Here is a 15,167-nt window from a genome sequence, read left to right as displayed (position 1 = left end):
GCCCACCAAACCTTGGTGACCACTGGTCACCATCATTCAGGATGGTTTTCTGACCACATTTCTCCCTCTAAGATGATGGTTCCCCACTATCCTCCCCGTTCTGAATGGTTGGACAGTTCTTAAGCCTATTTTAGGAGTTTCTTAGATGTTTCCTCTGGTGGAGGCAGGACAATGCTGTGACTCTTCTCAAACACACCAACATCTCCTCCTCCACCACAGAATGAGCCCTTAACATGATTGTTGAAGAGCTGAGACGCAGCCGCATCAGCTGGGCTTAGATAAGGTGTTGCCAGCTGAACGCTAACGACCCATCAGTGGTGCTCCAGCAGGTGCCTCTGACCCGTTTGAGTCATTGACTCCAGGTGGTGACGTTCAGGAGACGTGTTCCTGAGCAGCTCTCCCTCGACACCAGGTTGGAGGTTTCAGAGAGACGTGCACGACTCCAATGTATTAAGTCCTTTATTTGCAATGTTACGTAACCTCATCTTTCCAGTTTCCGATGCAAAAGAAGCAATAATTTCTTAAATAAAGGCAAAAAAGAAAAAATGAGAATATTTACAAAATTCCAACACAACTAATAATGATTGGATCATCTAAAGCATCCCTCTGCATCCGGACAACTGCGGCTTCTGTTGGAAAAGGTCACACTGCAATTATCATTTCTGAAAAATAAAACTAAAGAAAAACTGTTTTTTGCAATATACATTTACAGAATGCTCCTGAAATGTTTCCACTTGTAGTAGAAAAGGCTTTCAGATCATTTCTGCTTTGTTTTTGTTTTTTTGTTTTTTTAATATATAATCAAGTCAATTTTCTGTAGATTTCAAGTTTTAATGATGATCGGGTCATTACGTGTCCTCTAGGTCAGCTCAGGTTCAGTTAAATAAGAGGTAAAGACAATGAGTCCCTCCGTTAGGGTCACTACTGGGGATGAGAGGATGGCTTTGAGGAAGCATTGAGACCACCCCCAAGTAGTCAAGGTCAAAGGTCATCATCAGTCTTCTGTTTTGTCCTGTAAGTTCATGATGGGAAACAGGAGGAGGAACAAAATCTGCTTCGAAAAGTCCATCAAATCACTACAAGTTTCTGCGTTTGCCCAGCAGCACTTGAGCTTCGCAGCATGCTGCCGTAAAGGTCAAAGTTCAAGCAGGTGTGGGCGGGGCCCAACGCTCAGGTCACATGCTCTGCTGTTAGCCTCAGGTCTGACGCAGGCTCCAAGGTCGTCTACAACCAGTAGAAAAATAAGAAGCAGCCTGCTGGTTTTGTACGATTAGACAGAAACGTTTTGTAGTGACGCGGCTCTTATGGCAGCGGGTTAACGACCCCCCCCCAGCGGGTTAACGACCCCCCCCCAGCGGGTTAACGACCTCCCCCCCCATCACACGCAGGTTTAGAAATAATGAGGAAGTGAGAGGGAGGGAACGAGAGATGAGTGGGTTCAAGTCCATCCCTCACAGCAAGAGAAATATTCATCCTCATTGAGGATTGATGAGTCTTCCTCTCCATGGCTGCACCCCCAGGGGGGGGGGGGGGGGGCAGCCCTCAGCCCCGCCTCCTTACTCCTTGTCCGACTCGTCCTCGGCCTCGCGCAGCCAGGTGAAGAAGGCGGTGACTGATTTGAGGGCCACACCTTTTCCTGTTTGCTCTGCAGGGTCTTTGCTGGACTCCCACTTGTAGAAAGCTTCTTCCTTGATGACGTCCTCGTCGTACAAGGCGTCGAAGAACATCCGGAGCAGGTCTGTGAGCAGGGGACACAACACAGGTGTTGAGGGGCGTTCTGGCACAACAAAATGGTCACAAAGGAGGGACGTATTCTGAGATGATCACAGGACAAATGTGACCCGGGTCCACCTACCACTGGACCTCTCGTCTCTCTGGGCAACTAAACTTCAAACCACTGATGATCACATTTTTTAGAAATTAACAAAAATCATTCCTAAACAAGGACCAACAGCTCCAGCGACCCTCCTGGATGAGCCACCAGGTCACTGCAGGGCTCTACTGCCTTGCTCAAGGGTTCCTTGGCAGCGCTCTGCAGGTGTCCCCCCCCCCCCCCCTATTTAGATCCCCAGTCCTGACTCAGCGGCAGATCAGACTCACTCGCCGGCTGCTCCATGTGCACCATGAGAGCCTGGAGAGCAAACAGGGCCTGAAGCTCCTTCTGCTCATCACACAGGTGCTTCTGCAGCAGAGCGGCTCTCTTGTTGATCTGCTGGGCGTTGACCTTGTACGTGTTGACACCTGGAGAGAGCAGCAGAGCGTGTTCAGGTAAGATGGGACATCTACTGGGACCTCTGGGACCTCCTGCCAGGTACTTACAGACGATGGCAGACTGACACACGCACGTCATCAGGGCCCGGATGAACTGGTTGGAGGCCACTTGTGCTTCGTCCAAGTTGGCCTGAGGACAAAATCAACAGCAGCTCTGTCAGTTTCTGCCTGATTTTCATCATTTTCAGCAGCAGCTCCAGCAGCAGCAGCAGCTCCAGCAGCAGCTCCAGCTACAGTAGCAGCTACAGCTACAGTAGCAGCTACAGTAGCAGCTACAGCTACAGTAGCAGCTACAGCAGCAGCTACAGCTACAGTAGCAGCAGCAGCTCCAGCAGCAGCTCCAGCAGCAGCTCCAGCAGCAGCTCCAGCAGCAGCTCCAGCAGCAGCTACAGCAGCAGCTACAGCAGCAGCTACAGTAGCAGCTACAGCAGCAGCTACAGTAGCAGCTACAGCAGCAGCTACAGCAGCAGCTACAGTAGCAGCTACAGCAGCAGCTACAGTAGCAGCTACAGCAGCAGCTACAGCAGCAGCTCCAGTAGCAGCTCCAGCAGCAGCTACAGCAGCAGCTCCAGTAGCAGCTACAGCTCCAGTAGCAGCTACAGCAGCAGCTACAGCAGCAGCTCCAGTAGCAGCTACAGCAGCAGCTCCAGTAGCAGCTACAGCTCCAGTAGCAGCTACAGCTCCAGTAGCAGCTACAGCTCCAGTAGCAGCAGCAGCAGCTCCAGTAGCAGCAGCAGCAGCTCCAGTAGCAGCAGCAGCAGAACAACAGCAGCAGCTCCAGCAGCAGCTCCAGCAGCAGCTCCAGCAGCAGCTCCAGCAGCAGCTACAGTAGCAGTAGCAGCTACAGCAGCAGCTACAGCAGCAGTAGCAGCTACAGCAGCAGCTCCAGTAGCAGCAGCAGCTCCAGTAGCAGCAGCAGCAGCTCCAGTAGCAGCAGCTCCAGTAGCAGCAGCTCCAGTAGCAGCAGCTCCAGTAGCAGCAGCTCCAGTAGCAGCAGCAGCGTCTCACCTCCACCCAGTCGGTGATCCGTTGGTTGCTGGCGTCGTCCTCCAGGAGTTGGTCCAGCTCCTTGCTCAGCTCTGCTCCACTAAGGACCTTCTTCCCAACCTCTGCTGACTCGGTCTCTTCTCCCAGAGTGAACTCCACCTCCTGAGTTATGGACCAGAAGGAAAGGTTATGACATCATTCACTCTTAGATGTTCTTGCTTTACTGGGGCTGGACTGGTTGGTGACCTGGGTATATTTCAGATTACCGTATTTTCACGACTATAAGGCACCTAAAACACTGAGATTTATAATAATAATCTTATAATATGGAGCGCCTTGTGTGTGGACTGAGTTCCAGAATCTGCTGTGCCCCTTTGGTGGGTGCACTACGGTAAACGCTCCGCCCATCGATTAGCGGCACACCTCCGCGTCAGGACCCCCTAAAATGGCGCCGGTCAAGCGAGATGCGTAAGAAGAGGAATTGGGGATGTTGGACATTGAAATAGTGCAGCTGTTTAATTCAGATACAGAAGATGAAAACTTTGGTTTTGTGGCGGAAGAATGAATATTTTGTTCAATAAATGTGTCGAAACTCACTGTTTTACTTCCGTTGTCATTTTCTACTGTATGTGTGCATGCGCCTGATAATACGTGCGCCTTACGGTCGCGAAAATACGGTACATATATTACAACTCTGCCCCAGACCTGTTCACCCATGGCCTGTACTCGTGCACGTGCACTTCCTGCTCAGAACAACAACCACGGCAGGTTACGGCGCCTTCTGCCTGAGGCGGGAACGTGCGTGGAAACGAGCGTCTGAATGTCCAAGTGTTTCCATCAGCAACCCAAAAACAGCTGGACACGGCGTTTGGTGCACATCGTCCTGCTCACCTGCTCGGTCACAAACTTGTTCATGTCTTGATCCTCAGGCAAGAAGTCGTTCCAGTTCAGCCCAGCACCGACCCACATGGCTCCAACCTTCTTTGGAGTCTGAGGGAACAAAGAGTAAACTTGTTCCAATGGCCTTTAAAATCCGACCCAGCTGAACTGGTTTCCATCCTCACGGTGGACGGGCGGATGCTGCACTTACCATCCCTTTGCAGAGCAACTTGAGGATCTTCACGAGCAGCACTGCGGCTTTCCCCAGAGGCACAAGAGGTTTAGAGATCTCCCTACAGGCAGAATGGACCCAGTTAGCTGTGTGGAAACATCTTTTTCTACCAAACTTCAGTCCAGGCTCATCAAGTGTGAGTCTCCAATCTTTGGGCCAGCAGACATGAAACGTGAATGTGCTCGGGTGTCAGCAAGAGCTTATCTGACACAAGTCAGTGGGTCAAGCAAACACCAGTAAACACGAGTGTGGATGAAGCTGGAGCACCTGAAGAGCTGTCCCATGGGGATGCCGCCCTCGTGCAGCATGGGGGTAATGAGCTCTGCCAGATAGAGCCAGATATGAGGGATGTCGATGGCGATGTCCTCTGCAGCCTCCAGAGTCTCTTCTAGCCTAGAGAGAGAAAACAAGGCTCATTCTCTCTGGCCTGGTGCTCACCAAGGTGCACCACAGTGCTGGACCCACCCTCTGTAGTACTGCTGTGTGGCCAGTATGCCGTCCTTTACTAGGTTGTGCAATAACCTCCCCATATGCTCTCTGGCCAGAGTGCTGCGCTCCAGGGTCGACTCGACGCCACACCGGACGAACACGAAGAGCTGGGAGGCACTGTTGAGCTCCGTGACGCACTGGAGCGCCTCCTGTGGCGGGAGGAGACGACAACATCCTCTCAATCAGCTGCCAGATGAGGAGAAAGAATCGAGCCGTACCTTTGAGTCGTTGATGTGGAGGTATTCCTCAATGATGGCTTTGGCCTTCTTCTCTACCTCCTCCTCTGTCATGGCAGGTTTGGGAGGGGGGGGAGTAGGGGCATTCTCTCCCTTAACTGGGGGGAGCAAAAGACAACATCTTTTCAACGTCCATCAACTCCATCTTCTGAAGAAGTGCTGCTCTCCTTGGACAACTCGCCTGCGAGCTCTTTGCCGGGCCTTCTGTCAGCGCTGCCCCGGTCCCTGCTGCCCCGGTCCCTGCTGCCCCGGTCCCTGCTGTCGGTCATGCTGGCCACGCGACGCACAGGCTCGTTAGCATCCCGGCTGTCTCGGCCCCTGCTGCCACGGTCCTGGGACTCTCTGCTGAAGCTCCTCTTGGTGAGGCGGGTCTGGCTGCCCCTGTCATCTCTGCCCTGCCGACCCTCGTTGCGATCAAAGCGGTCGAAGCGATCCCTGTCAACTCGGTCCCGCTCACGGCTGGAGCTGGATCTAGGAGTTGAGGATGTGCATATTACAGCCACAACCTGCCGATGGCGTCCTTTTCTTTGGGATAATGTCAGAAGGTGCTGACTACCTGTGAGGAGGAGCTCGCCGATCAGAGTCGGCTGACGATAACAACGAACCCGATTGTTGCAGAGCAGAGAAGCGGTTCAGGGTGCTGGTCGCCGGCCGATTGGAATCTACAGGGCAAAAAGGACATTTACATGTAGGAGAACTTTAAGGCATGAATCACATGTTGCCCTCGGTTCCTCAAGGCCACCACGCTCAGTGGCACAGACACGTGGCCCTAAGTGGAGCAAATCCCCAACAGGACGCCGCCATACTGGGCTGGTGTTACCTTGTTCACCACTTGCTGGCTTCGCTCCACTTCCTCCGCTGCTGCCTTTGCCCCAGCTACCCCAGGTGCCTTTGCCCCCCGGTGCCAAGAGTTGATTGTTGACATCTACGGCGCCCGGCTGAAGCAAGAGCGACACATTTATATATTAACCAGCTGAACCAGACGTGAGGTCGTTGAAACAAACTCTGAAAAGCCCTTAAATATTGAGCTGGACTGGTGTCAACCCCCCCGATAGGTGCAACCTCTACCTTGGTGATTTTACTAAAGCGTGTGGCATCAATAGGTCTGTTCTTGGAGATAGGCACTGTGTTCCATCCTTCATCCTGAGGCTGGCTGGTCCTGCCCCCTCCTTGTGCATGAGGACCCCGGCCTCCCATGCCCCCTCCCATCCTGCCTCCTCCGTCCTTCTTGGACAGGAGCTGCTGTTGGACTTTGATTTGCTCCCTCTGCTCCTCCATTTCAGCCTCCTTGTGAATCTGGTCGATGGTTTTGGGACCTTGGTCTGCTCGTCGAGGCACCCAGTTATTCTGAAGGTCACAGACAGAAGCTACTTGACAACTGGTCCAAATATCGTCATCAATCAGGGGGAAACTGGCTGCTGAACACGTTGAAATGTGTCACTTTTTACCTTCCTGAGGTCCAACACATCTTGTAGCATGAAGCGGATTCTGGAAGAAGTCTTTCTCTCTTTGATGATTTTGTCCATCTGATTAAAGTATTGATCCATCCGAGGCTGTTGTGCAGGAACACCAACAAGGTTTAAACACGACAGCATCTCCTACGCTATGCTAACCTCTAAAGAACACACCGAGATGCCAGAGACACTTCAAAGACACCAGGGTTTGTGGTGCTTCATTTACCTTGGCCTTCTCAAAGTCTAGATCTTTGCCAATGGTGGAGAGCAGCCTGCAGAGGCACTCCAGAGACTCTTCGTCATGGTTCTTCAGTAGTTTTACCACACAGTCGTGCATAATGGCCTCCGTCAACATCTTCAGCTTGAAAAGTTCGCCTATGAACTTGATGTTGCCGAGCGAGCGACGGCGCGCCTGGTCTTTGGCCTCGTCCAGCTCCGCCTTCAACCGATCCCGTTCATCTCCCTGAGGGCGGATACAAGCAGGTGTGTGTGAGTGAGTGTGTGTGTGTGAGTGCTACAAACATGGCGGCCTGTGGCAGCAGTGAAACCTCAGGCTTACAGCTTTGGCAGCATCCAACTCTTTCTGCTTTCTCTCAAAGATCTCGTCATCATCTTGGTCCCTCTCAAACTCTTTCTGGCAGCGGTTAAGTAGCAGTTTGCGGAAGTTCACAGTAGCTCCGGGCTTCTCTGTGTTCACTCTCAACTAGAAGAGGAGAAGGAAAAGACTTTATTAGGTGTCAGAATGTTTGTTTTAAGCAGAAAGTGGGTCAAGTGCTTTAATTTGGCTCCATCAGATCCTCAAAGCCATCACGATCATTCAGTGGCCCAGACACGTGGCACAAAGCATCAGTCATCACAGGAGCCAGCAACAACGTGCGTGATTATGGTGCATCTGAGCAGACTTACTCCAATAAGGCAGCGGCACATGTTGGCATACGCCACGGAGAAGTTGGGCTCCAAAATGGCCTTCTCAAAGATGAGGTCAATGGCTCCCTTCAGCCTGTCCTCCGTGTCGATCTTCAGCTCTTTCACCTGCTGTATCAGCGCCTGGAACTTCTGAGGTGTCAGTTTGTTGAGGATACTACGAAGCTGCTTCAGCACCTCGTGGGTCCTGGACTGTTCCAGGCCATCCTCCTCGGCGTCTTCAGCAGCACGGCTGCGTGCCGACTTCTTGCTGGAGGGTTTCCAGGCGTTCTCTGCTTTGCTGAGTTGCACGTCATCATTCAGGGACATGCTGCTGATGATTTTCCTCGGCTCTTTCCTCTGACCTTGCTGAGAGCGCCGCGGCCCCGGTGGCTAAAGGAGGACAAGGTTTAAATGGAGGCAACCAACATCCAAGAGAGAAATCTTTTGATGTGGCTTTTATTGTAATAAAGGAGAAAAAAAACAGAATTTACGCACTGGCCCTCGAGGTCCTCCCACTGATCGGCTCCCGAGGTTCCCCAAGTACGAGGGCGTAAAATCCGGCCCAACGTTCATCAGTCTTGCCGGGTCAGCGGGACGCAGCGGAGTCTTGTTCACCTAGAAATACAGACCAGCTTAGAAAAAAGACAATTTCTCTCCTTTTAATTTCAGAAGGATGTCTAATTGCTACCTTGTCCAGGACCACGTCGCTGATGGACGGCAGGCCTTCGGGTCTGTGCATACTGACCCCGAGAAACTGGCGCCCCAGGAGGAAGTCCCTGTTGTAGCGCTTCTTGTCGTCTTGGTCATTTGACTTTTCTTCTAAGACAAACAGTAAAGTAGGCCATGTTGGATAGTTCTGCCACTCGAGCTGCTGGTGTGGAAATCGACACCTTTACGTATTTACAGCAGAACGCTGTCAACATTGGGTGCTACTACCTTCTTTGGACTGGTGTTTCTGCCCAGCTGGGTCAGGGGCAGGTTTAGGCCCATCAGATTCACCACTGTGTTTGTCTTCCTTCTCTTCCCAGGTCTCATCTGCAGCCTCCGAGGGAGATGATTCCTCCTGAGCATCAAGGACGGGGCTGGCCTGAGTGGATAACGCTTCAGCAGCAGGTTTGATCTGCTCCTGGAGAAGAACAGAACGATATTAGCTGAATCTGCCGAGACGCTTTAACCCAGCCCGCTGGATAAAACACCTCTGTGAAGGCATCCAGGAGGTCTCCAATGGCCTCCTTCTTGTTCAGCTCCTTCATGTTTTTCCTCTTCTTTGGCACAGACGTAGCAGCTGAAAAGGGACGTGCGTGAGTACGTGGAAGAGAAGCAAATACCAGAAAACATCAAGTGCATCTTACGTTGCATAGTAGTAGGTTCTTCTGTTGGGGGGCAAACAGCGGCTGGAGGGTCGTCCCTACTCGGCTTCAGGCCGTCTTCCTCCTTCACCGCCTCCTCCTGAGTTGCTGTTTGAGCCACAGGTGCAGGTTCCTGAGAGTGAGCGTCAGGCTTCTCCAGAGGTGTAGTGTCTGAAAACGACAACTCAGGGAGTTCCTCGGTGTCCCTGGGGAGGCCGTTGGCAAGGGGCAGCTCTGGGGCTTCAACCAATGTGGGTTCAGGTTCAAGTTCGGGGCTGAGGGTGGCGCTCTGGTTCTGTGGAGCAGCAGGTTCATGTTCCGAGGGTGGGAGCTCGGAGGGCTGGGCCGCCGGCTGCTGGGCCGCCGGCTGCTGGGCCGCCGGCTGCTGGGCCGCCTGCTGAACAGGAACCTGCTGAACAGGAACCTGCTGAACAGGAACCTGCTGAACAGGAACCTGGGCCGCCAGCTGCTGGGCCTCTGGCTGCTGGGCCTCTGGCTGCTGGGCCTCTGGCTGCTGGGCTTCTGGCTGCTGGGCTTCTGGCTGCTGGGCTTCTGGCTGCTGGGCTTCTGGCTGCTGGGCTTCTGGCTGCTGGGCTTCTGGCTGCTCAGCAGTGGTCTCTTCCTTTGCCACGTTAACGGGGTTAACCAGCGCTGCATCCTCCACAGCCACTCCTACCTTTGAAGGGACCACGTCCTCCTCCACTTTCTTCACTTCCTCCAGTCTGCTTTCATCCTTTTCTGGTGTCTTCTCATCAGAGCTGGAATCGAGCTCTTCCATTTTAACGGGCGCTTCTTTCTTTGCTAGTGATTCAGAAGGGACAACGGGAGCGTCGACAGTGTCACTAACTTTAGCCTCCACTTGGCTCTCCGCCTCAGGAGGAGGTGTAGCAGCGGCTGTGGGTGGGGGGAGGGAGGGCGTGGCCTGCTCATCCTTCATCAACGGAGGAGGCACCTCAGCAGCATCTGCTAAAGGATGGGCAGCCAACTCGGGAGGCGGCGCATGTGGAGGCTCTGCGTCCTGATTGGCCTCCAGCAGATCTTCTGGGTTTTCTGTGGGTGGAGGTGGTGGGTTTTCAGCACCGACGTGATGCTCCACAGCTTCATCTGGACAAATGGAGAACACTTGTGACATGTACTCATAGTAATAACAGCACAGCTTCTATCAACAACCCTCGTAACAATACCAGCAGCACTTGTACGTCACAAGGAAACTGGCAGGTCTCTGCTGTAGGCCACAAGGTTTACGTACCTCTTCTTGTCGCCATAGTAACAGGATGTGTACTTTCCCCATTGATGTGTGCAGGACTTACATCTGAGGCAGCGGCCTGAGGTCACAAAACAACACTTTTACTGCGTCACAGTTAATTAAGGAGATATAAATGTAGATAACGGCACCAAAACCCTTGAGTTTGTTTATTCAGAAGCACGACTGGTTCAGATTAGCCGAGTCAGAAGACAGCGGTCCCAAAAGCCTCCGTACCTGTGGAGGAGTGGGTGTGGTCGCGGACCTCCCACCCGACATGATCTCCTCGGTAATGTCACGCCCCCCCTGGTTGGGGTCTCGTATTCTTATCTGTTGGAGCGAAAACATTGGACACATCACCTGGACGTGTCTAAGCAACATTTACCTCCAACGTGCGGCGCTGCTGCTGCACGTCAGAAGCACCATTGTTGTCCCAGAAAGTTCTGGACTGAACCAACAAATGCTTTCTGTCCAGTCCTTTTTGAAACCCTCACACAGCCCTTTTGTTGGCACCGTACCGGTTTGCGCTCCCTCTTTGGGGGGCCCTGTGGCTGTGCTGGTGGTTGCTGGGGAGGCGGGGCTTGTTGCTGTTGCTGGGCGGGGCTGATCATGACCGGCGCCGGCTGGACAGACGGAGAGTACTGCGGCTGTGCGGGGTAGTACGCTCCGGCTGGAAAGGAAACAAATGTGGCATCAACTGAGGATCTACGAGGAATTTCCTCTCGTCACAAATCAGCGTTAGCTTGTTTGGATGTTCCTGCACCAGGAAGTCTGTGACGGAGTCGTGAACCCAGACAGGAGGAAGCTCTCTGGGCTGAGTCTAAGGCCCAGAACCTATAACGGCTTAACGAGATTTCACCTTTTCATCAGCGACTTGGAAACTTTCTAAAGTCTCAATGTCGCCACCTTGCTGTGAGTGAGAGACTAAACGCATCAACGTGCACGTTCACCCCCCCAGAAAGAGGAAGGAACAGACGAGATTAGCCAGCGTCACTGCTGCCACTCAAGCCCACTGAATGACACACAAGCGTACGTGCGCGCGCACACCCACACACACTACTCACCAGGGTAGCGCTGGGAGGTGAGAGGAGCGCCGTGGAGAGAGAGACGGCCGTTCTCTCGCCCACTCCCTCTCCCCCCACCACCCCGCCTCTCCCTCGCAGCAAGAGAGGGATCTGAACCAACGCAGCAAACGAAGGAGGGAGAGCGAGGGATGGGGGGGGGGAAAGAAGAAAGGGCAGGAAGAGACAGGGGCAGCATGAGTTAATGAGAGGTTCCAGAAGAAGCTGGGAGTTAAAACGGGTCCCATGAAATGAAGAGTGCATCGTCCGCTCTGCTGATGATGCAGGTTCTGAACAGTTACTGCCCAGCAAACGTGGGTTTGAGGTGTTTGAGAGGCTAAATGCCCCTGACATTTTTACCCCCCCCCCCGCCCCCCAAAACTGCACGTTCATTTCAGGGAACCTGTGAGGCAGCATCAGGTAAGAGAGAAAGAAAACAAGCCAAAGCAAATCGCAGCAGAATTAATCCGGGTCACATGCACCGCACGTTAAAACAAACACGCCGACCATCAGGTAACCATGGCAACACAGTGTGTGTGTGTGTGTGTGAGGGCACCTCAAACTTAAGCAAATACGGCTCCATTACTGCGGCTTGGCTTGGGTGGGTGTGTTCGGTGTGGGGCCCACTCACCATAGGGAGGGTATTCCGCAGGGCTGGTTCCTGGATAGAAGCTGGCGGTGCCGCTGGTCACAGGATACTGCTGAGTCGGGGGCATAAAGGGGGCCCGGTACTGCAGACACAAAGGAGCCAGAAACAACATCAGCTCGTTATAGTGGCCCAGCTGAAAAATGGGCAAGAATATGAGGTTGGTACGAGAATGACGGGCCGCCCTCAGAACCAACCTGCCCAGGGAGGAAGTAGCCCTGAGGAGATCCAGCAAAAGACAGCTGCTGCTGGGAGATCATCATCATCTGGGAGCTGGAGGGGTAGACGTGGGCGGGACCAACAGGCCGCGGGCCATTACTGGTTTGGACCCTCGGAGCAGCGCTGGGCATCGCTGGTCGGTTCTGGTAGTAATTCTGAACGGGTGGATGGAAAATTAGGAAATCTGAGCCCAAATACTGCTCGTGGAGCAGCTCGCGTCTCAAATGTGGAACGTCTGAGGCATGAGTTTGGGGATTTATTACACACACACACACACACACACACACACACTCATGTTTACTGCAGCTTCAGCTCCTGACTGACACCTAATGCTAAAGCACTGCGAGCACCAGGTGAGGGGGGGTGAGGAGGGACAGACGTTACCTGTAATGCTCTGTATCCACCCTGCAGCCGCACAACACATGAGCAGAAAGCAAGAGAGGCAGTGAGTTTAGGAGGAAATGAGCACGAGGCGGAGACTGACAGGACGTTAGCGGGAACGATGGCGCCAGAGTCTCGGCGGCGAACGTTAAGCTGGTAACTACGGCAGCTGGGATGTCACACGAACAGAAAACGAGCAGTTCAAGGGCCGAATGGATAAAGGTGGCTGGTCTGAACTGGGCCGGGAACGAGTCCCGTTGTGACTGACGGGGACCAGAACCACACGAGGAAACCCTGCTGCTAATTGCCCCGCAGGTGGAACCGCTAGCATGCAACATCTTAAACGAGACATGAGAAGAGGGCAGTTAGTACCTGTTGGTGTAACGTACGAGGCCCTGCAGCAAACTGGGAGCACAGCAGAAAAGAGAGGGAGAAAAGGTGGCAGAGCTGACTTAACTCACAGACTTTAGAGCAGAAGCAGACATCAGCAATAAGGCGGGAGACGGACGCCCGAGAGGCAAAACTGACACTGACGGGTGGAGGCGCACGTGCTGGGAGCAGTACCTGTCGTGGCTGTGGTGCCGAGCTCATCTGTGGAGGTGGTGGGGTGGCAAAAACTAGAGAAGTGGGTTGGCCAGGACCGTAGGCTGTCTGGGGAGCAGATATTAGCACAGCTGACGCCTTCATTGGGTCACATTCAACACAACAGCACGTTCTGAAACCTATCACAATGAGATCTGAGCCGCGTCTTAAGGGCTCATTTTCTGAGAAAGCGCATGTGTCGGCGTTCTGAAGTGCACGTGGCGCGTACACAGCTGTTCTTACCTGCGTCAGTCCTGGGGACGGGGCAGGGTTAGGGACAGAGGAAGGTCCTGTTATAGGCTGTGGTGGTTTATTCATTTCACCTTCGTTTCTGGTTCTGCATGAGGGTGGTGTTGTCAACCTTCAGGAAGAAACATGAAATCTGATCACTTCTAGGAACAATCCGTCATTCATCTGAATACTCTCGCTAGAACCACAAAAATGAGGTGAACGGAGTGTTTTGGAGTGGCAACATCTACGCTAGCGGCGAGGGCGCGGCGGGCGGCTCTGCCAGAGATAACGCCAGCAACACCCACAGTGTTCAGGCCAATGAGCACCAACACTCCTGACACATTCCTTGATAACTCCAGATGTCAAACTCCTCAGAAATGACAGTGGGCAGGCTGAACAGCTGCCTTCATGGCACGCATGCAGCTGGCCTCGCCACCAACCTGCAGCTCTTGGTGGAAGAGTTGGGTTTGTTTTGCACCGAGTGGATTAAATAAAATGGACACCCCGGGTCAAAGTTCACCTGCTCTGTCAAAGCTGCTACTTTGGAGCTACACGTGCAACAAACGAAGCGGGGCCGTAACTCGTGTCAAACCGCCCTTTCGTGAACGCGACGGGCGGAAAAAGCGTGTTTGACACAGAAATCAGAGCTAACGTGTCACCATCCACCTGCCGACACACTCAGCAGTTAGCCCAGGAGTTAGCTTGTGGCTAACGCCACGCTGCCCAGATCACCGCGCAACCCACCAAACTACCGCATGGTTCCGACTCGGCTGGTGCCCTCACAGTCGCTACGCACCAGGTGTCGGTCGGGGCGTTTTTCTCCGACAGTCGGTCAAGATTCTTACGAGTGTTGGCGTTTGTGGCCCGTCAGCTGGTGGGACCGCCGCTCGGGGCTAACGATACGTGTCCCACCACTATCGACATCTTGCCAAGTTACGCTACGTGGCCGAAACCGACAGCCAGCCGTTTGCCTTAACCTTAGTCGGCCTGTTGTTTTCAGCGGGTCCTTGCCGTTTTATATCAATGCATGCAAGGTTCCAACCCAGAATAAGTCAGACTTGTAATAACGCGACTCTTGACATGGATAAGATTACAGATATTGTCAGTTCCACTGTTAGCATGTTAGCCCAACCCTGTCCAGCTGGGTGTATTTAATTACAGGCCCGGCAAATTAAAGTCCTGACCCCGCGATTGAAGTTGAACTAATATTAGCCCAAAGAGTCAACCAAGAACAAGTCTTACAACGTTTCAATTGAGCAACTTTCACCCATAAGGCAGGAAAACGGTTAGCGCTAACGAGCTTCGGTCAGAAGCTAACCCCATAAAAGCTTAACCACGAGACGGACAAGGCGGCTGTCAGGTCCGCGGACATGAACGTTTACTCGGCTGTGTTAAATAACGTCTCAAGCAACGACCGACGAACTACTAAACTGTCATTATTACCCTGGTGTTATCTGCTCGCCTCGCCCGGGTACAATAGGGTCACTCTTCTGGTGTAGCAACAGCCGGCGGGGCCTGTAAACCAGCTAACATTAGCGGCTCCGTGTGCCTTTGACAAGATGATGCCAACCTCGGGCCAACTTACTTCAAGCACGAATTGCTTGTTTTATTCTTACCAAGAATCAATAGTGAATTTGTTGCAAGACTGGAACCCGAGAAATCAGCCACTGCTTAGTCTTCCTTTTACGTTAGTAGTGATGTTGTTGTCTCCTTGTCCTTTACTCCGAAAGAAAAATGATGCCCTTCTCGGCTTCTAAATTAGCACGCTAGTTAGCTAACCGGCAGATGGAGCGAGTGCTACTGTCACTGCGGTTTAAATCCCCAGGCGTGCAAAAGTGACAGTGCACAAAATCGAGTAATATAGTACTTTAGGAGCACTATTGTCGACTCCGGAGGCCTCGATAAAAGCCCCTGGACCGGAGGTCCATGATCCAGGCGTCGATGGTGACGGATTAGCGGGGCGCTATATACACAACAGTCTCAACGGCGGACTCAGCGCGA

At 53.0% G+C, this 15,167-nt stretch overlaps 1 protein-coding gene and 2 non-coding genes across 4 annotated transcripts; all 3 read right to left on the bottom strand.

Moving 5' to 3' along the window:
- Positions 1–441: 441 nt before the first annotated feature.
- On the bottom strand, positions 442–15,160 carry LOC115248057 (eukaryotic translation initiation factor 4 gamma 1-like). Of its 2 annotated transcripts, XM_029831667.1 has the most exons (33): positions 14,783–15,160; positions 13,179–13,296; positions 12,918–13,004; positions 12,726–12,758; positions 12,357–12,377; positions 11,951–12,127; positions 11,739–11,838; positions 11,111–11,221; positions 10,565–10,716; positions 10,284–10,376; positions 10,053–10,128; positions 8,807–9,907; positions 8,651–8,739; positions 8,391–8,580; positions 8,143–8,273; positions 7,950–8,069; positions 7,455–7,844; positions 7,108–7,251; positions 6,775–7,011; positions 6,543–6,647; positions 6,163–6,441; positions 5,915–6,032; positions 5,651–5,756; positions 5,276–5,565; positions 5,077–5,192; positions 4,835–5,007; positions 4,637–4,762; positions 4,349–4,430; positions 4,150–4,248; positions 3,280–3,420; positions 2,320–2,401; positions 2,101–2,241; positions 442–1,738 (listed from the first exon to the last, which is right to left on the bottom strand). In XM_029831667.1, exons 2-33 carry the CDS (start codon positions 13,251–13,253, stop codon positions 1,557–1,559), a joined length of 5,367 nt encoding a protein of 1,788 aa, XP_029687527.1. In that variant the 5' UTR covers positions 13,254–13,296; positions 14,783–15,160; the 3' UTR covers positions 442–1,556. The 2 variants fall into 2 exon arrangements, with proteins under 2 accessions (XP_029687527.1, XP_029687528.1); XM_029831668.1 differs by lacking the exons at positions 11,111–11,221; positions 12,357–12,377; positions 12,726–12,758 and having other exon boundaries at positions 14,783–15,155.
- Positions 5,815–5,889, bottom strand: LOC115248077 (small nucleolar RNA SNORD66). The gene has a single exon (XR_003887110.1). It is a non-coding gene; the product is annotated as a small nucleolar RNA SNORD66 (small nucleolar RNA).
- LOC115248075 (small nucleolar RNA SNORD66) lies at positions 7,334–7,410 on the bottom strand. The gene has a single exon (XR_003887108.1). It is a non-coding gene; the product is annotated as a small nucleolar RNA SNORD66 (small nucleolar RNA).
- Positions 15,161–15,167: the final 7 nt, after the last annotated feature.

This window comes from Takifugu rubripes, chromosome 22, assembly GCF_901000725.2.
Source record: "Takifugu rubripes chromosome 22, fTakRub1.2, whole genome shotgun sequence".
NCBI classification, from domain to species: domain Eukaryota; kingdom Metazoa; phylum Chordata; class Actinopteri; order Tetraodontiformes; family Tetraodontidae; genus Takifugu; species Takifugu rubripes.
This window is presented reverse-complemented; position numbering and strand designations above follow the sequence as displayed.

Coding starts and splice junctions, on each gene's coding strand:
- LOC115248057 (XM_029831667.1), bottom strand. CDS start 13,253: ATGAATAAACCACCACAGCCTATAACAGGACCTTCCTCTGTCCCTAAC. Junction 10,717..11,110: donor CACCTCCCAGCGCTACCCTG/GTGAGTAGTGTG, acceptor TTTCCTTTCCAG/CCGGAGCGTACTACCCCGCA. Junction 2,402..3,279: donor GGATCACCGACTGGGTGGAG/GTGAGACGCTGC, acceptor TTTTGTCCTCAG/GCCAACTTGGACGAAGCACA.